Here is a 25,987-nt window from a genome sequence, read left to right as displayed (position 1 = left end):
TGCTTGGTTACCTTACCTGTGATCTTGCCAGGCGCCTCCTTCACTTGATGAGTCAGTTGATGGCCAGAGCCATACCACACATTTTTCTATTTGGGTCACCTTCACGTTACCAAATTCAGACTTAATCTTCATGTCCTCTTAGACTGGAGCCAGGAGCTGACAGATCTCCTGGCTATATGTAATTCTGTATTTCTTGCTCTAGCTTTAAATTAATCTTTCCCAAACAGTAAGAAAACTAATGAGATTACAATTGCAAGTCTTTTAGCATGAATCTTTATGATTCACTGTTGATTACAAGCTGATGCACAGCCAGTCTGTCCAGGTCTTTATTTTCATCTGAGCAATAAAAGTAGTTTCTGGTTTCCCTTCAGTTAACATTTCTCTTTAAAGAGCAGCATTCCATTAAAGAAGACATTGAAATGAAATTTCCTTGCTGCTATACTCAATCTGATTTCTGCAAACAAATGAAAAGTTATACTGCCTCTTTTAATATCATTAGGAAACCTGACATCTCATAATTATCTTTAGGTTGTAGTATAGCTGAGGCAAGAGTCCTAGTATTTTTGCACCACTTGTGCATCAATGAAGTACTTTCCTCAAATGGCAAAACAGATTGCACTGGTGCTCTTGTCATCTGTCTATGTAGCCTTTGAGACCAGACAAAAATGTCGATTTCTGTGTTTGCAAAATCTTCATTCACCCCAAGAATTCATGCCTATAGAGCCCTCTCAGCGGATCACTCACTAGTCTTAGCTTAGCTAAGAGTCTGGGACCCAGTAGGTATTATCCCCTTTCTTGGCTTATAAAAACCAGAGATGAAAGGAAACCCAGATTCAAGTTGTCCAGAAGAGTTCTGGAAGTCCCCAGGATTCAAAACCAGCTCTGAAAGATCCTACAAAATGAGTCACACTCTAGTATATGGAAGTTGGTGGGCATCCACTACTTAGTAAATTTATGGGCAGAAAGTTAGCACACTTTGCCTGAGTGTGTCCTGCAGCATCATAGCCTCAGGCAGAACCGTGGCACAAGACGTCAGAGATGAGACAGACCTGAGCCATTCTGACACTGCCGTGTTCTAGCTCTGTGGCCTCAAACTAGTCTAGTTTCCTTCAAGAGAATCATGATTTTTACTGGCTAATGGGAAGAAGTAAATGGAGGTTATAATCTCTGCACAGGCTCCCTCACAAGGTCACTTCAAGGAAGGAAAAGAGGATGTTCTTTGTCCAAATTATGTATAGATGATAAGAACCTGTAAATTAACATGAGATTATTCTCATCATACAGTATCGAAAGGAGTAGGTAAAACATCAGGTCTCAATATGTCCCTGACTACGGTAGACATTAGAAAATATCCTATGAATCTGAAAAATCTTTCACACTGAACTATACCAGCTTCCTTCATTAAAGGGGAAGCAAATGCCAAAGGGGAAGCCCTGGTGGGGGCTGAAGTTGTGCAGGGCACTTGCTGTTTCTACACTGGAATGGAATTACTCAGGAGATAGCAGAAGCCCTCTGTGTTTCTGAGCCAGCCTAGGCCATTGTGAAATGTCCACTGTCCCACCATTACCGCCCTGGCATAGAAACTAGTGATCACCTCAAATAGCTACGGCCAATTAGCAGCAGAGCCTTGCCCACAAGCCACTACAACTTCAAATGCTCTGTTCTCCATCCCCATTCACTACTGGCATTCTAAATGTCTGATTTCAAATGCATTGGTCCCAAACCATGTGTGTGTATCACAAATAAATCAAGGACTCTTTGAGGCCTCTGGCTACCCAACCTAGAAAAATGTCTATCATCTTGCTAATCATTGACCTCAAGCTGTTGAGGGTTTAAATAACACAGTGCTCCTGGTCCCATGGCCACTAAGGCAGTGCTATTTCAGCAGCTTCTCCTGGCTGACTTCAGATAGAGTCTTGGGATGACTGATATTTTTGCAAGCTGCAAATGCCTGAGTAATGGATTTCATTCATTTCATCAAAGACCACATTTTACAACTTCTTGTGCTAAGTGGACATTTAAGAATTCATATGCGGCTAGGTGCAGTGGTTCGTGCCTGTAATCCCAGCACTTTGGGAGGCTGAGACTGGCAGTTCACGAGGTCAAGAGATCGAGACCATCCTGGCTAACACAGGGAAACTCCATCTCTACTAAAAATTTAAAAAAATTAGCCGGGCATAGTGCCACGTGCCTGTAGTCCCAGCTACTCGGGAGGCTGAGGCAGGAGAATCGCTTGAACCCAGGAGGCGGAGGTTGCTGTAAGCCGAGATCATGCCACTGTACTCCAGCCTGAGTGACAGAATGAGAGACTCCATCTCAAAAAAAAAAAAGAGAGAGAGAGAATTCATATGCAAGCCGTGTTTGTGATTTGCATTCTCAACACTGAGTTATTTCACAGTATCTGCCCATTGCAGTGCATTGATATTTTAAATAACATCTCTGCTTCTTAGAGTAAATATTTTAGAATGTGAAGGTTATAACAACCATTATAACCCATTTATCAGAGCAGTACAGCTGTAAATTGTACCGCTCCATTTAATTTGTGATTTTAGTTATTATATAAACACAAATCACACCAACTGGCATCTTCTTATTTCCATGTTTTACACCATTTTTATCAAATATAATGACTTACATTGTTGAAATAGATTTGTTAATGTTACTCAGAAAGACAAAAGCACACTATCTTGTTTTCCCTTGTAACTGTTAATAAGGTGAAGGCTGAAATGCATGTTTTTATTCTGCTGTAGGTATTATGTCATATTTGGAAAGGAGTGGGGTTCTTTTTCTGAAAATGCATTGGGAAATTCTGGTTTTCGACTGGGTGAGTGCTGGAGAACTAGCTCAGAACACCATTATGGGAAGAATTGACTCCACAAAGAAAGGAGTGATGATCAGTCTGTTCGGCCTTAAATCCAATAATTTGGACTGTTCATTTGCTACTTACATGTAATTGGGACTTTATATTTTCTTTGTTTCTATTGCTGCTACTGCTGATATCAGGAAACATATCCTAGGCTAACATCATCCTCAGCATGGCAGATACATGGTAGACTCCACTGGGAGCCAAGAGACTAGCATTCTCCCACCAAATCTGCCTGCAACTCAGCATTTCTGTTGTCAAGTCCCTTCCCTCTCTGGAATTCAATTTATGCTCCTGTTGAGTGGAGGAATGGATGAGACATTCTTCTAGTTCAATTCTAAAAAGTTTGGTGGGAAATTTTGTAAATTTGGATCTGCTTCTGAGGATGAATCATGTAACTGAAGGTATCACTTTGGTTGAGATGAGGTATGACTTGTGCAACTTAATCTTCTGAGAATTTCTCAGATTGGAAACAAGTGAAGGTTATTCTGTATTTCCTGGGGATTCACCAGAAACCACAGGCCTGCTAAGAGGCTACTGCTCCTCTGTGGGATTGAAAAGAATGATTTGATTGGGCATCTACCACTTTATTCGTTGTTCCCTTTTGCATAATAGGAAGAGCTTTGGACTGAGGTCGACATAGATATGACTGCTGGCTTTTCCAATTACAGCTGTGTGATTATTGGCAAACCTACTTAAGCTACCAGAGTCTTATCAGCTACAGACTAAGAAGCCTTTCTTGCCTACTTTCCAGCATCAAACTCATGAACACAGTCTGTCTCCAGTTGGGTTAACTGAGTTCCAGCATTATTCCCATCTCTTCAGAGAATGATTGTGAAGATTGAGAAGACTTGTGTGACGTATTCAACCCCTATCACTGAGTAGTTGCTCAGTAAATGGGCACTTTTATTCCTATAATCTGTTATTAGGGGTTCACTTTGTCAGTTGTTGAAAACATCAAGCTTACCATAATTTTGAAAACACATACTTTTACAATTATTCACATTCATTCGTGTATTAAATATTTATTAAATGCCTACTAGTTGTAAGGGACTATTCTAGGAACTAGAGATACAGCCAAAAAAAAAAAAAAAAAAAGTCCAAAGCTCTGCCCTAGTGGAGTTTATATTCCCTTGGGTGGAGACAGACAATGAACAACATGAAAGTATAATGATAAAATATATTGGAAGGTGATAAGTATTATAGAGAGAAATAAATCAGGGGAATGTGCTAGAAATAGATGAGATGGAGCTGTAGTTTTAAATGGGGTGATGAGGGAAGGCTTTCTGAGAGCTGCATCTAAGCAAAGTCCAAAAGGAAGTAAGGGAGTGAGCCCTGCAGTGATTGCAGGGAAAACATTGCAGGAAGAGGAATAGCATGCGGAATGGCCTTGAGGCAAGAGTATACCTGGTGTGCCGTAGAAACAGTAAAAAAGATAGTTCAGCTGAAGCAGAGTAAGCAAGGGTAAGAATGTTGGAGAAGGAGATCAGAACTTGCACTGGGAATTAGACTGTACAAGAGCTGGTAGGACATTGGAAAGACTTGGCTTAGATTCAGTGAATTGGGAGCTGTGGGAGAATTTTCAGCAGAGGAGAGACATGATCTGAATTATGTCATAAAGGGATCACACTATACCTATTGACAAAGGACTATGGGAAGGGAGCAGGGGTAGAAACATAGACAACAGTAAGAAAGCTATTACCATATGGCAAATGAGAAGGATGGTGGCTTGTATCAGAGTAGTGGTGATGAGCAGTAGACTGGATGTATTAGTGATGCATTTTGAAAGGAGAACAGATAAGATTTGCTAATGGAGTAACTGAATAGGGATACAGACAAAAAAGAGAAGTCAAAAACAATTCTATGAGTTTCAGCCTGAGTACTTGGAAAGGTGCTATTTGCTATTAGCTGAGTAATTTACTATAATTATTATTTACAGGTAGCATGATAACAATAAGTCCATATGGAAATATTTGAATAATTTTTTTCAATAAACAAAGTGGGAGAATGTTAGCTTCTTGTTATCTATTACCAGTATTGAGGGGGAATGTCCAAAATATGTGAGATCATTTATCATCACACTGACCAGTGCTTCCCCCTTTCCTTCCCACCTGGTCATTCCTTTGATTGACTTTCATAAGTCCAGGCTGCAGTTACATGCACCAAATCAGTGGTTCTCAAAACTGGAAATCAACTATGGAGCTTGTTAGGAAATCCAGGTATGAGATCACCCTCTCACATCCATGGAATCTGACTGGTGAAGCATAAACACAGCAGCCACACACATCAAGTTGTCTCATATTTTTACACGACCGAATCAGTCAAATACCTGGTTTGTGGCTGATCACTAGTCAGCTTTCAAAATAAAATAGCTGGGTGTTTTAAAGAAAACATTTTTTCTGTCCAGGTTATCAGTACTCATCAGCTTCTGTCCACCACCAAAGTAAAATGGCCATAACTGATCTTACCCAGATGGGGGTTTAGGCAGTTGATTGACTCACTCCTGTGACCTTTAGTTCCCTGAATGTAGTTTTGTTTGGCCTCCATTCCTGTTTTGACAGTTTCAAGAGATGAATTAGTGAATCTCCAAGGTCTTCTACACCCATATGATTCTATGATACTGCAATTCTTCTGTGTTGCTATGAAATAGAAGGCCATTTACCTCTTACATCTGGGTATTCAAAAAACTAGAAACCGAAATGATGATGATAGATATTTTATTTAAATTTCATATAAGAATTAATTCCAAGTCAATTCAAAGTAGCATAGTAGTAAAAGATCATACAGTCTTTGTGATTGGAAAGACTCTCATTCAAACTTTGATTCGAGTTGCTTAACCTCTCTACACCTCAGTTGTTCACTTGTAAAGTGAAGATAATAACAGCATGTGCACCATACTCCTATTATGAGGGTGAAGTAAGGTTTCATGAAAAGTAGTTAGCATATTACTTGACATAGAGTATGTCTCATAAGTAGTAGCTATCACTATCATTATCATTATCATCATCATCATCATCATTGCTATTAACTGAAGAATAATAAACATGCCATTTCCACTTGTCATTGAAAGGCATAGAGAAGGCTGCAAATAATTTTATGAAAGCATATGTTTGAAGATTTTAGCACTAGCTCTTCAATAGGTTTGTCTGAAAATACACATATGGATGGGTGATTGGTTGAAATAGAGCAGAATTTTTCCAAGTGTGTTTAGGCAAAACAGACAAACAAAAACACCAAAAAGCATACTTGTTTTTTTCTAGCCACTTACTGGCTGTAAGACCTTGGACAAAGTCATGGCACATATTAAGAACTCAGCAAACGAAGTATTATTGGTATTATTATTATTTTACACACACACACACACACACACACACACACACATAGACATAATGGTGGCAAAAGAACCATGGTGGACAAAAAATATTTATATGCATGGTGGCCTAATAACTTCATTAGGTCTTACAATCAAGCATCAAACTCAGAGAAGAGAGGAACATATTTTGAAATTAGGTTTATATAAGACTTTCTCTTTATAAGCTACAGATTGTTGATAGGCAAGCAATAAGCTTAAATTTTTGTCACTTGAAACTGTATATTATATATGTGAATCTGCATTCTTATACAATTCCATGCCCACATTTCATATTCCTATTATCCTTTTCTGTATGAGTAGCTCAATTTCAAAGGAAACGTTATTGGTTCTCTTCACTCTCATGGACAAGTTAAGTCCATATCAACACATACCAGACCTTGCCGAAGCTCTCAGCACACCTCCAACTTCGTGATGCTTGGTTTCATGTGAAATTGCCTCCTCCTGAAGGCCAGAGGGGAAATGAGGACTTTGAATAAGCACAGCTCTCCAGCTCTGCTCCTGCCTTGGCAATTTCGGTGTTTCACAATAATTGCTATGTTTTTTATAAGAATGATAAAAAGGCAGATATAAAGGCAAATATCAAGAAGACTCCCGGCTGACAAAAGCAGAATTCAGAGAGAAATGTGAAAATAGCAACTTATTTCAGCAATAAAGGGAGTATATTTTATACTCGAGGTTTTTTTTTGTTTTGTAAAATCATGACTTTCTAGTAAATGACATCCTAGAAGATATTTATCAAAGCAGGAATTCTGTGGAAAAGAGCACCTCGCATTCACTTTAATATTTTGCCTTTTCTTTTGACATTTTCTTGCCTAGAGATCTAATTCCATTAAATATGTACATTTTTTTTTTTGGCTGGAAGTCGTCTTCGTGTATCTTTCAGATAAATCTTAAAAGTACATAAGGTCTGTAGGCCAGCTTTTTTTTAAGTGCAAATGAGACACACAGTAGAATATTGTCTATGAGGGTTTCCAAATTATTTATATTCCTGCAGAACTTTACCTTGCATTTTCTGTGATAATGATAAGGGAAAAGGCAAAATTCCAATATGCCTTCTGTGGAGCACTGTCAAACCATATTAGTCCTATTTAATATCTGACATGCAGGAACTTACTTTGGCTGATCTCCACTTTGATTGGCTTTATTTGGCATTGTCGAGACTAACATAGCCTGATGGACAAGGTAAATAGAAGTGCAACCAAGTGTCAAGTTAGCAGTGCACTGGGTAATATTCCATTATGGCTTTGCAAATGGACATGGCTTCACTACTCTGCTTCACCATGACACTTCCCTCGGACTTTGAAGTGAAAATATTTGCTAAATTGGAATATTACATTCCAGGTTCTATAAACACTGTGGGTGAATTGGAATGTCTCCTAGTAGACTTCCAAGCATATACTGTTACAGCCGTAATTTCTTCTGTTGCTTTTATTTCTCATTCCCTATGCCTTCAACTATTTTTCTGCATTCATATGAAATCAAACTCCCACCATAGGATTCACAAATATATGTTTTGAATGTTACATTTTATGGTTAGTCACTGTGGGGAAAGGGGCTACAGTTGAGGGGATCTAAAGTTGGAGTTGAGGGTAGGAGTAATCTAGATTTGGGTTATGTTCTGCAGTGGAACTACCACTTCAATTACTACATACCTTCTAGGTGTGATCTTTTCAGCAGGTAAGACCTTCAGTATATCAAGGGAAAATGCAAAGTCATTGAATAAAGTGAGTAGGAGCACTGAGAAGCTACTGCAGGGCTGAAACACTCAGTGACATTACTCAGAGGCTCAGAAATGCAGTGCAGGCTCCAGCCTTCTGCAAGCCAGCTCAATTGATGGCTGCAGGCTAGGCTGGTAGTCCTATGGGATAGAAGAGGATACTACAGTTAAGAGGAGTTTTTCCTTTGCATTATAAAGGCAGGAAAAAAGTCTCCGTGATTATAAGGTTCTTTGCTTCCAAATGACCCATCTATGTGACTAAAAACTATGAGGCTAGACATTAGAAAGACACATATGAGAACCCAGAAGAAAGGAGAAAAGAAAGGGAAATAAAGAAAATCTTCCAGCCCTAAACACAACTAAGTCACATCCCCAGTTCACCTTAGATCTCTGGTTTGTTAAAGACAACTTTCCATGAGAAGAGTTAATTCATTTTTCCCCCACATATGTCTTACAGCTTTGGGTTGTCTCTGGTCATTAGATAATTGTGGTAGCTTTACACAAGTAATTTTCCTATTGCCAAAGATAAACATGTGTTGGAATTTTTGTGTGGTGAAGGAGACAGTGGGAATGAAGGGAGAGCGCAAAATATGTTGCCTTTGCAAAATTGTCATCGAAAGGATAGCCAGAACATAAATGATACTGTTTTGGCTTCAAAAGGGTAAGCAGGTGTCTTCAAAGTCCCAAATGAGCTGTGTACAAGCTTGTACAAACAAGCGCAGAATCAGGCCTGTTTGTTATTCACACAAACAGAGTGTAAACCATGTGAATTCCACAGTTCCCAGGATTCAGATGGTGCACAATGGTCCATAATGAGCAGCACCTGTGCTTACCTCAATTACCAGACAGTTCTCAACAGCAGCAGAAAGGGCTCACTAGAATTGTTTTTCAATAATAGATTTAGTTATGCCTTTCATAATTGGATTCAAAAGCTCAAAATTTCATTTTGCAACTTGTTCATAAAATTTGTATGAAAAAGTCTGGCATTTATTCAAAAGAAAGAGTCTATGAAGAAAAAATTGCAAAACAGCCAACCGCTGGTAACTAAGCAGCCAAATTATAGTCCAACCACTTGGCAAATACACCATCTTTTTATTATTTCAGTAATTGAATTTCTGTTAAAGCATGGAGCATAATTTAACATGAGAAATATATTTATAATACAATAGTGCTTCAGTAATAAATGCATTATGATTGTCACTTTTAATGGAGTCTTATGTATTCCCTCTGAGACTGTGTGGCAGACTTTGAGACAGCCACTGCACCAGTGTTGTTTGTAGACAATTGAATTAATTGGAGACAGGGTCATTAACTCGACCTGAATACCTCTGATTGCTTCTGTAAATAAGGTTAGAGAGCAAATGGCTAATCTTCGTTGTCATTATAGATTCCTCCTACATTTTCACACTGCCTTGTATATTAAGATCATTTTGCTAAGCAGCTTTTCAGACTCTCCTTATATTTACAGTATGGTCTTGCGTGGCACATAACCATAATTGTATCAGACTTATATTACATTCTCCATATCTTCATAAAGCACGATACTAGAAAAGAACCTATGTTGAATCACAACTCGTAAAAACCATCAGACCAATAAATGAATAAACCACAGTGTGTAAACCATCATATTAAAGGAAAGTAAAACCACACAGCAAAAGTTGCCTTGGTCTCCTCTTGCAGATCCATGTACAATTTGAAAACACAATTAACACAGGATGGGCTCCCGAAGATGCAATCGCTAAAGAAAGAGCACAGCAAGGGAAGCATTGATTTAAATATCTTTATGTTTCAGTTGATGTAATGCCCTTTCTTGCCCTTCTGTAACAACATTAATAACATGTAAATCAGAGGAGGTTAGATTCTTTCTCCTTGTTCATTCTAGAGTGGAGTTAAATAAGAACTATTTCAAAGACAGATATTAAAAACATTTAAATATTTGACTTATAGTGTTATTTTTGTAGCTTTATCCTGTTATAGGCATGTAAGATATTTAGAGGGGATTTGAAGAAAAAATCTTCTTCCTTTTTGACTCAAATAATTCAACAAGTGCATATACTGGAAACATATCTAAAAATGGACTTTCCAGTCATTTTATAATATAAATCAGAAATATTATAAAGGACCATTAAAATGTGCAGCATTATGTTGAATAATGAGACATTTACAAATAGGATACCACAAAGAGATGAAAAAGAAGGAAGAGGAGGAATATGAGGAGGAAGACAGGAAAGAGGAAGGAGAAAAGAAAAGTAATTATGTGCTTTTTTTTCCCCTTGGCAAGATTAAAATATACTGAATATATCAAAAAGATCATTTATACTAGATCTGTATAAATTATTTATACTACTAGAAGAGTAGATCACTTCCTCATTGTTGTACCAAGCCATTGGAAGCCTATCAGTTTTCATGAGTCCCATGACTAACTGAAAGTGTTGACATTTTCTTTGGATATTAAATGGGTCATGCTCAAAAGAGAAAAATAACAACCATTTCAGTTATTTCAGACTTTTTGTCTTTATATATTCTTAACACTAATCTTTTTGTCTATGACAAAAATGTTACATTTGACTCTCATACATATGAATGTACATATGTGTATCCTAGTAATCATGGCTAGAACCCAAATGTGGGTTGTCGTAAACATTGGCTGGCAGCAATAGCGTTTTTAATAAATGACTAATGGCTAACATGTGCTGCAGAAGTCAACATCTCTGTCCTTAGCCAGCTAATAGCAACGTTATTTTTAAATTAATGTTATGCACACCATTTGAAGGATGACACTTCTCTCAATGTTTTTACTTCTTAGCCAGCCATCTCAATTAATGCTGAAATGATTTTACTTCCTTGGTATTAGCCATCTTGGATTTTAACCAATAGGTGTACACACACTCACATAAACACTCACTCAAATGCAGACTTGCACACATACATACACACATGCATTCATCCATTAACAAGGCACAAATACTCATACACATGCACACACATATCACCTCTTATTTGAACACCTTGAATTTAGGCATGGTTATCTGAAATGCATATTGAAATATAATTATAGTCAAAGGGAACATTTTCACATATAACCTTTCTGGAAAATATCTCTCTGCCAGTGTTTTGCCCAAGTTTCTAACTGGCATAGTAATGTACCCAGGTTTTGTCATTAAGAAGCTGTCATGGGCCGGGCGCGGTGGCTCAAGCCTGTAATCCCAGCACTTTGGGAGGCCGAGGCAGGTGGATCACGAGGTCAAGAGATCGAGACCATCCTGGTCAACATGGTGAAACCCCGTCTCTACTAACACAAAAAATTAGCTGGGCATGGTGGCACGTGCCTGTAATCCCAGCTACTCAGGAGGCTGAGGCAGGAGAATTGCCTGAACCCAGGAGGCGGAGGTTGCGGTGAGCCGAGATCGCGCCATTGCACTCCAGCCTGGGTATCAAGAGCGAAACTCCGTCTAAAAAAAAAAAAAAAAAAAAAGAAGCTGTCATAGTATGGGACTCACAGAAACTGTACTGGATTTTGAGATGTTGATACCATCAGACTAGAAATTACTCTTATCTCACTAAAAGTATATGTCTCCCATGTTTTGCAAATGAGAATATTTTTTGTTTGTTTGTTTTGGACATTTAAACCCCACCTCCCAAGTTGTCAAAGCCTTGTCTACACTATAATCCCTCAGATGTGCATTTGTTTGAATTTAGTTGCTAGGGACCCTGTAGCATTGTGATTTGCTGTTGACACACTAAAAGGGCATATGATGTAACCTTCGGAACATGCAAATTCCTAGATTTTTCTGAAGTGATTGACCACAAATGTAATTTGTTTAACCCCAGAAGGTATTTTAACTCCGTTTTAAATCCATTTTATTCTAAATTCTGCCTTCTTTGAAATTGCTAAATTTCCTAAATTCCTCTTAATGACAAAACCAAACACCCTGACCTTGTTACTACAGCCTGTTGGACATCATCACAAGTCCTGCCAGTTCTTGGTGAAGTGCCTAAGTTTGTTTCCATTTCTTTCTGTGTCAGCATTTAATAGACTCTGTGTTCATTTGTAACACAGGATTGTCATTCCTCTGTTGATGTGGTTGTAAGCCCTGCCATTCCACATACAGGAGTCAGTGTTGAGTAAGGCTGCCTGTACTTAGCTATCTTATCACTGGTGGCCATGTACAGACTTCTTGATGTCAAAGGCAAGTTGGTTACAATATCAAATGAGTTCCCCTAGCACAGGGAAAGTGTGGTCCTCTTTTCTTCTCCCATTTGCACTTGGCCTCCTTCAATTTAGCATTGATGAGAAGGGAGACCATTAGCTAGAAGGTAAGATTTTCAGGCAGATAGTGTTAAGGGACTAAAGATCCAGTATTTCCTATGCTGTCATTCAAATTAACAGGCATATGAACTTCTGTTTAAAATAGCTGGGCTTTTTGACTAGAGGACTTTTGTGTAGAAGATTGAAGCTGTCAGCTTTAAATATGACATTGATAGTCTTTGGCGAAGAATGGGAGTGAATTTTTGTAGAAACTGCCTTTTTTCTGACTGTTTATTAATGGTCTTTGTGATTTATAGTAAATGCTGGGGAGGGTTTCCAGGCTCATTTATCACAAGAAGGGAACACCTTCTTGTTCTTAATGTGACTGTGTCATAATTAGCAATGCATGTGTGCCAGGAGATTTAGTTCTGTCTTTTCTGAAAGTCCTTCAACCTCGTATTTAATCCCAAACTGATTGAATATTTTTTCTTCTTTGAGGAAATTAATTATGCCACTGGAAAAATCATCAGCTAGAGAGGGAGTTGATGTCAGGCACAATGTGGGCTGGGTTAGCTAATGTATCAAAATGACATGATTAGAGTAACTCACATCTTAGACAAATTGGAATAATGGAGTCATCATTCTAATTAAAAATAGGAAGGTCTGTTTGTATGTAGCATTCATTTTCAGTAAGAACCACACCATTTGTTTTTCATGTTCATGCATGTTTGTACTCTGTGACCCATCAATGGCTGTTGCTCTAAATACCAATTACATTAAAAATATCCATCCAGATACTTTGCATTTTGTCAATGGAACTGAAGCTGAAGAAGGAGTTGGGCACTGTGTCATATGGCCAGCATCCATAGAGGCAGTTGAAAGGTTACAAATCCATCATCATGCACCGTATTTGCCTGATTATTGTCATCAAATTAACTTATACTTCAGGATGTTTTTGTGTTCCATAGGCTGGCCTAAGTACTGGCTTCTTGATAATCAGCAACACATAGACATTTCACAGTTAAGTATTGTTCTTTACCAGGTCACTTTGTTTGTGCTTCATTTGTATATATTATAAGGCCATTTGAAGTATTTTTTTATAACAAGAAAACTATATACAATTTATCCTGCCAGTCACCCTGGGATATGCAAAATGACTTTACAATCTGGTCCTTGCCATCAAGGAATGTACAGTTTAGTTGTGCAGGTTAGCACAACGAAATAAAATCATACTGAGAATAATGAAATGATAAACTGTGATGCAAAACAGGGAGGTATTTGTAAGAATTAAAAAGTCATTAGTGATGACCTCATATTATTTGTATTTGAGCTTGAAAGATAAAGATTTAACCAAACAGAAGAGAGGGGAAAAGTGTCACTGCAGATGGAGCAAACAGGATAAGCAAAGGCATGGAGGCAACGTGGGAGCAGAGAGGAGACAAAAGTTGCAGTTGTGTTGGGAATAAGTCAGAAATAAAACTGACACTAAGGTAGGGTGTAGATGGAGATCTATCTCCGAAAACCTTGTAGCAAGGAGTGTATATATCTGCCAGAAAGTCATTGTGAATTCTGACATCGAGAGATCTCATGATATAACATATTGTCACAGAGGGTGAGTACAAAAGAGTAAAGCTTTTAGTTCACCAGGGAATGAGGTCAAGGCGAGTGAGAAGAAAACGCTGGATTTGCTGCTGTGCACGGTGGCTCAGGCCTGTAGTCCCAGCACTTTGGGAGGCAAGTCGGGCATATCACGAATTCAGGAGTTTGAGACCAGCCTGGCCAACATGACGAAACCCCATCTCTACTAAAAATACAAAAAATTAGCTGGGCGTGGTGGCAGGCGCCTGTAATCCCAGATACTCGGGAGGCTGAGGCAGGAGAGTCGCTTGAACCTGGGAGGCAGAGGTTGCAGTGAGTTGAGACCATGCCACTGCGCTCCAGCCCGAGCAACAATGCAGAGATTGCAGTGAGCTGAGATCGTGCCACTGCACTCCAGCCCAGAGACTCCATCTCAGAAAAAAAGAAGAGAAAAGAATACTGGATTTGCAATGATGAGTCAGCAAGAGAAGGGTTGTTGTTGGCAATTAAGAAGTAGTTTTACTAGCCAAAAGAGTTTTAAAGCCTACTTAGTAGGCATGAAGATGTTTCTAGTGGTGAGGATGTGGAACCAGTAAGTGTTGACCTTGACAACATCTTTAAGAAGTTTTCATGGTGGAAGACAGTCAGTGACTTTTTCCTAATTAGGAATATATGGGCTAGTCTGGGTGACCACCCAGAAGGGCTGTCTGTACAGCACCCACTTCTCTTGGCAATGTGTTGTGTTGCTGTCTCTTCCTATTGTGAGGGTTAGACACAGCAATTTTGCAAGTTTCAGTTTTTGCCATTCACTGAGATTTCTAATGCTTACATTTACAATACAATTATGAAGTAAGATTCAGTAAGGAAACTATGTGACTTCTATTTTAGAAATTGTGTATGTGCTTTTGAACAGGCCAACTGCAACAAGGTTTTCATAGCACACAGCGTTGGTGTCCTTCAGTGTTTTCAACACCAAATTGTTACAACCGATTTCATTAGATCACTAGAAGAAAACTTTTGGATTAATTCCAAGTCTTATTTCTTTCTGATATGATTAAAAACATGGGTTTTATAGTGCATTTTGATTGTTTTCATTGCCTCAAGCTTGCCAGTGTTTAGTTCATGGTCACAGTAGCCTAGTGAATAGGTAGTCTAGAAGGATACCTGTTCCTTCTACCTTCTAGTGTTCTTGTGGCAATCAAATCATGGGAGTTAACTTGCTTGAAATCTATCAAGCACTCTGCACTTAAAAAGTGTTCTGATCTTATTGATCTGATGATGATGATAGCCTCCTGGAACCATAGGGTCACAGAGCAATAGCGATGTTAGGTGCCTACCCAAAGGCAGAGGATGTGTTTGGGGACAGTCCTCCCTGAGATCTATAAAGAAGACTTCTTTATGGCTTTACTCTAGGGTATATTAAGCACACTAAGCATTTTACAGAATATGTAGTTGATAAAGTCTCTGGCCTTCAAAGCTTACCTTCTAAATCAAATGTCTGTGATACAGCAGGTAACAGATCAGACATGAAGGGAAACAGACAATACTGATAAGAAGAATGGCATTGACTGACATCACAGAAGAGATGTAGTGAGATTGGAAGAGCAATGCCCACTTCCCAAATTGAGCAGCAGGTCTAGGTACAATGAGTAAAGAAGACATAAAGCTGGGAAGAAGGCAGAGGCTTACGCTAAGCCACTGTGAGACTATCTTCAGGAAGATCTGTGCCTAAGCTTGCTTTGTAGTTTCCTAGGGAATTCAGCCTGCCAACTGCTTGGATTTTCCTGACAAGCAGTTGGGCCCCATCTTCAGGCCAATTTTTGGAACACAGTGGAGGAGATTCCTCCATGGAAGCAGTTTCTGGGTTTAAGACACCCAGTAGAAGTACACACCCTGCTCTACCTAGGATTCATGACTGATATGATTCTTTATTGGAAGGCCTTGACCTTTTTATAGACTCCTGGAAGCTGGTCCTTTCTAAGTTTTTTGTGAATGCAAGCTGCCACTCAATCATTCATTCTCAGCTTTGCAGAGGCCAGAGCTCATAGGAGTCAGTGTTCACATACACTTGCTCGCCTTTCTTCTCTCCTTTGCTCCTGTTTTTAAAAATGGACTTTAAAGGCAAAAGGTACAAAAATACTTGGCTTTATATGATTTTTTCCCCACCTGTTTGGCTGTTTGATTGAAACAGTTTTGTCTCATGCCAGAAAAGTCAGTGTGATTTTTTTTTAATTATTTCCATTGAAACTGAAATATCAGTTTATTCTCCCATATGCAAATTGCAATGCTTTCAAGACATAATGGCTCATTAGCCAACGTTGGCCAGTCTTACTGGGAACATGCTGACATCCTCCAGAGTGTCATCTCACCACGTGCCATGGTAAGGTTGAATCCAGGGTCCTTTTTTTCATCCAGGTTGAATCCAGGTGCCTTTTTTTCATTCATTTGAAATTGCATATTGAAGTTAATCTCATAGTATCCTTAAAACTATTTTTCAACTTGGTATGGTTTTGTACTACATCCCAGTATTCTCAGCTGTAAACTGGAAGTAGTAAGAGTATCTAATTTATAGTATTGTGGTGCAGATTAAAAGAGAAACTGCAGGGAAATCGCTCAGCAGCCGAGTTCCTGGCATATGTTCACTAGCACTACCAGGATGAATTATGCCATGGATCTTCACTATCGCCATGGGTATAGACTGCTATGACCCTGACCCTTCGTTGGGCAGTGGGAAGCCACCTTTGAATGTCATTAGTGATCCATAGGACATGTTCACAGGAAAGAAACATGCATTCAGTGAACTACTGGTATGGGCAAGTAGGCTCAGGAAAGTGATAAACTGATGTCCCAGCTTATCAGAAGGAATCTGATAGAAATTGTTCAGGAACAATTGCCTAAAGAAAGCTTAAATTTCATCAGGTCAGATTAAAAATGACACAAGTAGATAACTTTCTCTGTTGCTAAAGGAGGACAGAATAATTATGAAAAAATGAAAATCACAGTTCACCTCAAAATTGGGTTTTAGCCTTTAGTTTCAAATTTGTAACTCACCAACTTCTTTTTCTCCTAATGGTTCCCATCTTAATAGCCCCATGTAGATATTAGTCTTGCCACGCTCCGTATGGTCCACTGGGAGTTATCTGCATCACCTGTGACTGTACTGGAACTGCAGAACTCAGACCTTGCCCCAGGCCTACCTAATTAGAATCTGCAGGTTAATAAGATCTCCAAGTGATTCCTATGCACATTAAATTGGAGAAGCATGGGTTCATGAAGCTCACTCACCTAAATTACCTAATCCAGCCCTCTTAAAAACCTGTGTGATATATTGTCCCCATTTTACAGTTAAGGAAACTGAGACCCTTATGTTAAGTGCCTAGCCTAAGGTCATACAATGATGAAGTATCCAAGGTGACATTCAAAGGCAGATCATCTGACTTCCAACCCTATGCCCTTCCCCTTGTACTAAAACTGACTCTTTAAAACCAGTAAGGAAAATGCAGCTTTCTAGATATGTGGCAGTGAATTGAAAATGGGTGACAGGCACAGGTAGGAAAAGAAGAGGCCAAGTGCCTGGGTCTGGTCCGTCTACAGAAAGGACAACCAAGCCCTGATTAGTTGTGAGTCAAACATAGTGCTGAAAATCCATTGGCAAAATCACTCATAATTATCACCTCAGAAAGGAAGTAGGGGTTAAGTTAAAAGAAACAGGCACCAACAGCTGGTGATCGAAAAATGTAAAAAGCCAGTCATTTACAGTTTTCATAAAAGTTCCAGACAGTCTGTTTGCAGCCTCTCTGGAAGATGTAACCTCTCATTGCACCATTGATATGACATTAATCTGCTAGCATCTTTTTTATTCAGAGATCCGTTTCCCAGCACATCATTTAGCCAACAAGGTTCCCTTCCCAGGGTGGCTTTGTATGTTTGGACTTCGCTGAAGGGAAACTAAATTTTACAAACAACCAAAAAAAAACTCTGTTCAGGTTTAAGAGGCTGCACTCAAATTTTAATTATTTGGATTTTGTATTAGCTCCCTATTGCTGCCGTAAGAAATTATCTCAAACTTAGTGGTTTAAAACAACACACATTTGTTATCCTAGAGTTCTCGAGGTCAGAAGTCAGATGTGAGTCTCACCTGGTTAAAATCAAGGTGTCAGCATGGCTGTGTTCCTTTCTGAAGACTCTAAGGAACAAACAGTTTCCTACTCATGTGAGTTATTGGGAGAATTCAATTCCTTATGGTTACAGGACAGAACCCTCCATTCTCTTGCTGGCTGTTGACTGAGGGCCAATCCCAGTTTCTAGAGGCTGCCACATTCCTCGACTTTTTGCTGCCTTCTTCCATCTTCAAAAGCCAGCATAGCAGATCAAGTCCTTCACATGGCATCTCTCTGACCTCCTCTTCTGCTCCCTCTTTCACTTGTAAGGATCCCTATGGTTATATTGGGACCACTTGGATAATCCAGGATAATCTCCCCATTTCAAAATCCTTAATATATTCACATGTGTGAAATCTCCTTGGCTATATAAGGTAACATATTCACAAGTTCTAAGAATCTGCATATGGACATCTTTGGGTGAGTCATTACTCCCTCAACCAAAGATCACTTCAGTCATTCAGGGCTTTAAGCAATGTCATGTATAGTAACTTGTCTGAAAAATGAATAGGAATGAATAGGTGTGGACCTCCTTATTATTCTTTGCAAATAAATTGGGACCATTTCAAACAACAGGATGAGATAACAGGACAAACATCTTAGTGTATACATGTTAGGCAAAGATTATCTTTTCTTGAAGTTATATCAGGGTGTGACCCAGATCACAACTGGACCGTGACTGTCTGCTCATCAATAGCATCAGAAAATTAGCAGAAAATATATTTGATTGTGACTTGCTTGTGATGATGTTGGGATATGAATTATTTTATTTTCGAATTGTGCTCAGGGGACATCTTAAGGAGGCTCCCTCCCCTCTCCACATCCCTTGTTTCTTGTTTCCACCAGGGCGACTCTGCTTTTATCAGTTTTATGTAATATACCTCTGTGTACACTTTCTATTGCTTTCTATTTCTGCATACACTCTTTGTTGCAGAAATGGGCTGAGTGGATTTTCAGGGAGCAAGGGAGATGGGGGAAGATTTCAAAACTGCTGACACAGACAAAATGGAGTCTTCCCACTCTCTGGCTAGAATAGGTTCAGGGTTCAGAATGTCTGCCTCTGGTGGCCTAACGTGACGAGGCAGACACAGTGCTCCAGTTCTGGAACCCAGAGTTCAGAGACGAAAATGAGGGAGGAAGGGAGATAAGATCAGCTGCGGATGTTGATTCCTTTGTCTGAAGTTCATTTCGCTACAGCTTAATGATGAAATCAAATATGAAACCATTCTCAATTATCTAGTAGACAGACATTTGATCCCAGTAAAACTGGAACACAGTCAAGTTGATGAAATTCATACAAGTCTTAACTAAGGAGTAGGGTTTCATATAGGACTTTCCCATTAAACATCTCATGCTTCATGTCTTTGGCAAGTTCTGGGCCTTCTGAAATGTGTTGCCAAGATCAATACCCTGCAGACTTGCTTATAGAATCTTCCCATGTACACTTCCCATACACGGTGTGGATGCCCACACAGCTTGATGGAGCAGAATGGTCAATTCATCATCTCTGTTTATCTCCAGAGAAAGGGATTTACAGTTAAATTAGAATTAGACTCAAACAGCACTGGTGCAGATGTTGGGCTTTCTCAAGGCCGTTAATCTGAGTTAGTAAAAAGTCTGACTTACAAAATATCCTTATAGAGGTGCAGTTTTAATCCTGTAAGGTTTATGCACTAACCCTATGACTGATAAAGTATTGTAGAAAGCAGGACATTCCTAGACTTGCCTTAAGGAGCAGATTGGATTGCACGAATGTCTCCTCACAACTTTTCTCATAAAGGCCATGAACAGCCTCACTTAAAATCCCCAATACACTTTAGGTTCATAGGGATTATAATCTTTGAGTTGAAAGACACCTTAAATGTTGTAGGTAGTGACTATCTGGGGCCAGTGGTGCAAGTGGCAATTCACCAAGACAGTTATAGGTAAAGAAAGGAAGATTTATTAAAGCATGAAAATATGTGGCAAGGTTGCAACAGGCAGCACAGCAGAGAAGGGGTTGTCCGCAAAGAGGCAGGGGTTGGAGGGAAGTTTTATAGGGTTGTGCCGGAGGGGGTTATGTGCAGAACAAAGTCATTTTGCCCATAAAACAAGGTCATTGTACCTGTGTAATGAGGTCACTGTTTGGGAATAGCCATCTCTCAGAACAACCGGGTCCACTTTCTCATTGTTGTTTACTTATCAGGACTCCCTATTAAAGATCATCCAACCCCATTTCAGACCCATGATAGGGATTTTTCTCCCACATTCTTTATAGCCCGATGGCTATCTGGTCACCTAAGGTGCAGGGTTGACTGGCATGCAAGGTAGTGCATTCTTTCTGTGGTCAGCTGTAAAGTTTTAAAAGTATTTCCTGGTGTTGAGGTAGAATCTTTCTGACTAGATCTCCAACTCACTAGTTTTGATTTACCTTGAAATTTCAGAACAGGTCCGCTCTTTCCCCACCGCCAGGGCAGACCTACACATTGTTCGAAAATTTTCATTACATGTGCCCCTTCCCCCACCCCCAATCCAGAGTCTTCTTCAGGCAGAATAGTCAGTTTCTTCAATGTGGCCTTTGGCTTCTTCATCTTTTCTGCATCTATTCATTAATTATGGTGCTATACATTAATCCCTTTATTGCAGAAGAGTCTGGAGAGTGTAAGCATAGAAAGACTATCACTTATAGAGTCTAGGGTGCTCAGACTATCTCTTAAAGCCCATCTTTTCCCCCTGGTACTCTCAAGCTTTCCACCAGGGCCAACCCCGTCTGGAGAAGGCATCTTAAATGTCTCCCCAGCTTCTCTCCCACGGGCCTACTCTTTGATCACCTTCCCTAGCTTTGGATTCCCACGCTAGTGTCACTGACTTGCTAAGCCATCTTCTCTGCCCCCCGTCTGGCCTATGATCATGAAGACCTAATGAAGGGATTTGGGATTAAAATGAAGCTCAGTTCTATGCAGTAAAGATGGCTCACTCTGATGAATATGATAGCAAAATCTGATCTTTGAAACGGTTAAGCAGTTGACTTTGAAATCATTACAAATGTGGGTCCTTTGAGAAGTTTTGTCACATTGTAGTGAAGTTACTGAGTACACTTTTAATATTTACAGACTATAGAGTAGATGGTTTAATACAGCAGTGTTAATTATTTTTAGTATCAGACATTATGTTTGTTGTAACCACTAGCATTCCTTTTAAAAGAAGCTTATTAAAATATGAAAGTAAATGATGTGTGAAAAATAACATTAATACAGTCTTAGTGAATGAAGAATATATAAATTGTGCATTAATTTTTCATCTCCTAGGCAGAATCAAGTATTACATGGGCTAGCTTTACTCTACAGCCACTTTAATATACATCTGGAAAACAAATTAGCAATGTATGAAACTAAATGTAGCAGAAGTGGAAATTTGACTAGCTGAACAGCTAACAGATTTCAGTAAAGAACTGAAAGTGACATATTATGATGCTTTGCCAACTTGAAAGTTCCATGGCGTATTCTAGACAAGAATGTGGCCTTAGGCCAACTATTCCGATATTGATGTTTGACATGCTTTTAAAGACAATGTTTCAGTTTTGTGCTCACTTTTTGTCCCTGGGAGCAGTCCTAACTGGGCCCTAGGTAGGCCCACAGGAAATGAGGCCCAGACTCAGATGTGGAGCTTACATTCCTTAGCAGGCTGGGTGCAGCTACAGTTTCCAGCAAGCCCATGAGCTGAAGATGGAGAGTAGAAGCACAGGAAAGGTGCTGGTAGGAGCAATTTTGCCTCCATTTAAGCAGCCGTTATTCCCTTCCACAAACGTTGACTCTCCATTTCCAACCGTGCAACTGCGCAGAGAAAGCAATTCCTTCACATTAACAACTGAAATCCTTCACCCCTAGTTTGAGTTTTCATGGCGTCCTGCCTGAATTTAAGTCCCCCTTCCTGATCCAAGTCTGTATGTCTGAGTATAAAACGCTGATGTCCTTCTTCTTGTTCTTCCCATACTAATTTCTTCTAAGTGTTCGTTGTCAAAATTGACTGTCCATGAGGTCCCACCTGAGAACACAGAAACAGATTTAGCTATAAAGTTTCTTAAGATAAATAATTTCAGGTCTCATTTCACTGGGTCTCAGTCAAGGTTGCCCTTACGTTTAAAACAGTTTTAATTCCACGTCTTTATTTATATCTACTTATAAGTATTGTCAAATTTTCATATATGGTTTCTATTCACAACCATAATTTCTTACAATTCTGAAATTCGAAAAGTTCTAAGAACCATCATTTTTTCTAACCTTGAGACAAACTCATTTGATGATAAGACTTAACCTAAACTGCTGTAAATATATTTATTTAAAACATTTATGTATTCCTCTTATTGTTAATGTTACTTCAGCAACAGTAACAAGTTTTATTAAAGGGTGCTTATCCAGATCCCACTGAGAATATTATATATGATATATTCAGCATATTAGTTTTTAAAATTAGAAACATCTGAATACTAAAATACATCTCTCCTCGGAAGGGCTTTAGATAAGAAAGATCTATACAAAACACACACACACATACAGCCCAATTTCTACTACATCCAAGAAACTTTGATTTAGCTGAGGAATAAGTTGATTTTGGTAAATAAATCATCTGTGCTTCATGTGCATCACCTTAATGTATTTGGTTGAGGGAGTAATCCCTGGGATTTTTTGTTTCTTACAGAAGTTGGTAGAAAATCATCTAGTAAGTGGAACTCTATCCAGAAATATTCCAAAGTCAACCTAGAATCTATTTTAGCTTAGTAATAACAGGATGACCAGCTCCTTATTGAAAGCCAGAAATGAATGCATAGATGTGAAATGATAACTAGGAAACAGCCTTTTCACTTGAGAATCATAAATGTAGATACAAATTAGATTTTATCCCTCAATCTACCACCCAGTATTCTCAGTGTTGCAGATGCTCTGTGTTATATTTAAAACTTCACTTGGGGGGAATTGAGGCCAAGTTAGCCTAATCTCTGGATTAGTCTCACTGAGATTTCTGTTCTCTCAATCTTTATTTAGTAACCAAAGACAAAAACAATTGATTAGATTTAAAGAGAACTTTGTATAAATAGGGTATCATTACTGACAAGAAAGAGAGATCTACGAAGGAATGCAGGGCAAGAAGAGCCTGTTATAGGCCTCCTCACTTTACCCCCATTGCTGGAGGAAGGCACACAGTTCTCAGGAGATACAGTAGTCTCCTTATTTCTTGTTATTATTATTTAGTCTACTTATTTCTTGTTATTCCCTAATCTCTTGATGTACTTGACAGAGGAACATACTTGTAGTTAGCATTTACTTAGCAAATAGCAGTTCAAAATGAGCTTTCCCTATATGAAAGAAAATGTCTACCTGGGAAATTAAAGGGCCAGTCTTCAGGGACACAGGGCACAGGAAGTGGAAAGGCTCTCTACATTGAGTAGTGACTGATGAGGAGCCCATGGCTTTGAAGGGATCCTATTCCTTCCCAAGCAGCAGCACAGTACGGCTCCAGCTCAGCAAGTGAGAGCCGTAATGTTGGAGAAGAGGCTCTAGTGAGGGCGTGGGGTGGGGACGTGAACTTGTTTGGGTTCAGGCGGTGAATAAAGATCTATGCTCCTTGAGTTGGGGGCTGGGGAATTCTGTGGATCCTTTTTCTCACATTTGAAAGAGGGGCCACAGGAACAGGTGACCTCCAGGACCAGACTGCGCTCTCTTGACTGAGCTACTGCTTCAGATTTGGGGAATGCAAGGGAGAGAGCAAGTCAAGTTGCTGCTGCATGCAAGAGGCTGCGAAGATCAGGTAGTTGGTAAACAGACAAACAGGTCCCCAGCACCCCCCTCCCCATGAGCTAAACTGATCTCCAAAGAGGGATTAGGCTGAAGAGACAGAGGGAGATGAGAACCTTCCCCCAAATTTAGAGACCCATTTCTGAGAGAAAGCAAACTTCAATCCAAAGCGACAATGAGAAAAAGATAGAAAGGTGATAGCATACCCCAGTTTGCCAAGATGCAGCTGAGGCTGATTTGTTATGGGGCACAGAGAGCAAACGATCGGTGAGGAGGAGTATTGATTATCAATAAAGGCAGAGTAGCAAATGGTGTCACTTTCCAAACACTTTGCTTGGTCAGCTTTACAAATTTAAAATCAATCATTACAGCTGGTTGGTCTCTTATGATTACACCTCCTGGTAAGAGTTACAAAGAGGTTATAAAAATTAGGGTGGAGGAGGCCTGGAAGTGTGTTATCTCATTCTGCCATTCATACACCCGACAGACAGCAATTGAGGACCAACTCTAGTCACTTTGGGACTGAGCCCCAGGCCCTCAGTAATGAATATGCTCAGCACAGCTAGTGCCCTTTGAGGGAGCTGGGAGGCCAGCGTGCTAGGTACTCGTCTTGGCTCTCCAGCTAGCTGTGAGGCAGAGACCAACCCTACCTCCTTTCTGAACCTCAGTTTCCTCCAATTAAACTTGTAATTGAACTCACTCCTTGGTAATAGAATTATATACCATGTGTTTAGCTAAGATCAGAGCCCCTTGACGAACCTGTGGGGTGTTGAACAAGGAGGGAACAAAAAGTGAAAAATTATCTTAACTGAAAAAAATGGGACAGTTTAACATCTAAAGCTCTATATCTGTATCTGCATCCAGAAGGCATGCAAACTTGGCTTAAGGCTTTTATGTTGAGGTAGGGTGGCAAGGCTTTTCTGGAAGACAAGGCAGTGTGATGGAAAGCCAAGGAATGTGGATACACACAGGCCTGGTTCTTATCAAACCTTTGAACTTGGGCCAGTCACTGGGCCTCCTAAGCCTCACATTTCCTATCTGTAAAATGGGGACGGTAAACCCCACTCTGCCTGTGTTTCACAGATCATAGGCCCTTCTGCTGAATTGGGCTGTTTTCCATCTGATTTGAGACTAAATGAGGCAATGATTTATGTTGTTTTTCTTTCAGCCCACCCTTGGCCACTCCCCAGCCCCCACCTGCAGTGCAAGCCAGCGGGGGTTCTGGCAGCTCCAGCGAATCAGAGAGCAGCTCTGAGTCAGATTCAGACACTGAAAGCAGCACCACTGACAGCGACTCTAATGAGGTACCTCGTGTGGCCACTCCAGAGGTGAGTGAAGGAGCCCGGGCCCTAGCCACGATCTGCCTGTCCCCGAGGCATCACCCTCAACACACACACACACATGCACACAGACACACACACACACATTTTCAGCACAATAATTAATCTAGCACAATAACCACTTCAGAAAAGTATCCAGATGTTTAAAAGTATTTTTAAAGAACATATATTCGCAAATCCTAACATGCATAAATTTTTTGCTGTGTGACTGATTTGCTGCGTGACTCACTTAGCTACTCTTAGCATAGTAAAACTAGCATAGGAATGACTAGACTAGCAGCTTGTCTTCTGAGAGGACTAGTGAAGCCAGTCAAGATCCAATTCTCGCCTTGGGGACACTAACTCTTATTCTAGATTAAAGTGTGAATTGTTACTTGGCAAGTAAGACCCAAGAAGTTTGACTTTCCCTAAAGGTAAAATGATCATTTAAATGTTATATGTTCTTTATTTTAATATGCATCCTTCAAGTGTGTTTGATAATAATTCACAAAAACATTTAACGCAGCTCCATGAAATAGTAAAATAATAATTTTGAAATAAAAGAATTTGCTTCACATCCTCTGATTCCAGGATGGCTGCTCAATTTTCCTGAGCCTGCATTTGGTACAGCAAGTAAAATCCACCCCCCTACACCTGGCTCTTCATAAATTTGTTTTTCAAGAATCTGAAAAGAAAAAAATAGGAGACAATAGTAATATTTTTGCTATTAATAATAGAAACTCCTGTTGAACATGGACCATGCATGTTCCAGGCACTGCTGAACCCTTGACTTGCATTTCTCATATCATCTTCATAACAAACTTCCAGAGTACTTACGATTATCTTCATTTTACAGATGAGAGAATCAGGTTCTAGGAGGTTAAAAAGAACTTTCCCAAAATCTCACAGACAGTGGGAGAGCCGGGACTGAAAACCCGGGTCCATGTGTTTCCAGAG

General features: G+C 39.6%; 1 protein-coding gene across 6 annotated transcripts in view; it reads left to right on the top strand.

Moving 5' to 3' along the window:
- The window catches only part of AFF2 (ALF transcription elongation factor 2), a 485,376-nt gene that overhangs the window by 419,543 nt on the left and 39,846 nt on the right, over positions 1 to 25,987 (top strand). For all 6 annotated transcript variants that reach the window (XM_064360746.1, XM_012467114.2, XM_012467112.2 and 3 more), the window contains one exon: positions 24,880 to 25,039. In XM_064360746.1, coding sequence (XP_064216816.1) covers positions 24,880 to 25,039 — 160 coding nt within the window. The remainder of the gene's footprint in view (positions 1 to 24,879; positions 25,040 to 25,987) is intronic.

This window comes from Aotus nancymaae, unplaced genomic scaffold (genome assembly GCF_030222135.1).
Source record: "Aotus nancymaae isolate 86718 unplaced genomic scaffold, 86718_ANA_hifiasm-v0.15.2.pri h1tg000004l, whole genome shotgun sequence".
NCBI classification, from domain to species: domain Eukaryota; kingdom Metazoa; phylum Chordata; class Mammalia; order Primates; family Aotidae; genus Aotus; species Aotus nancymaae.
The sequence above is the reverse complement of the archived record's forward strand: the minus strand, read 5'-3'. Positions and strand labels throughout refer to the sequence as shown.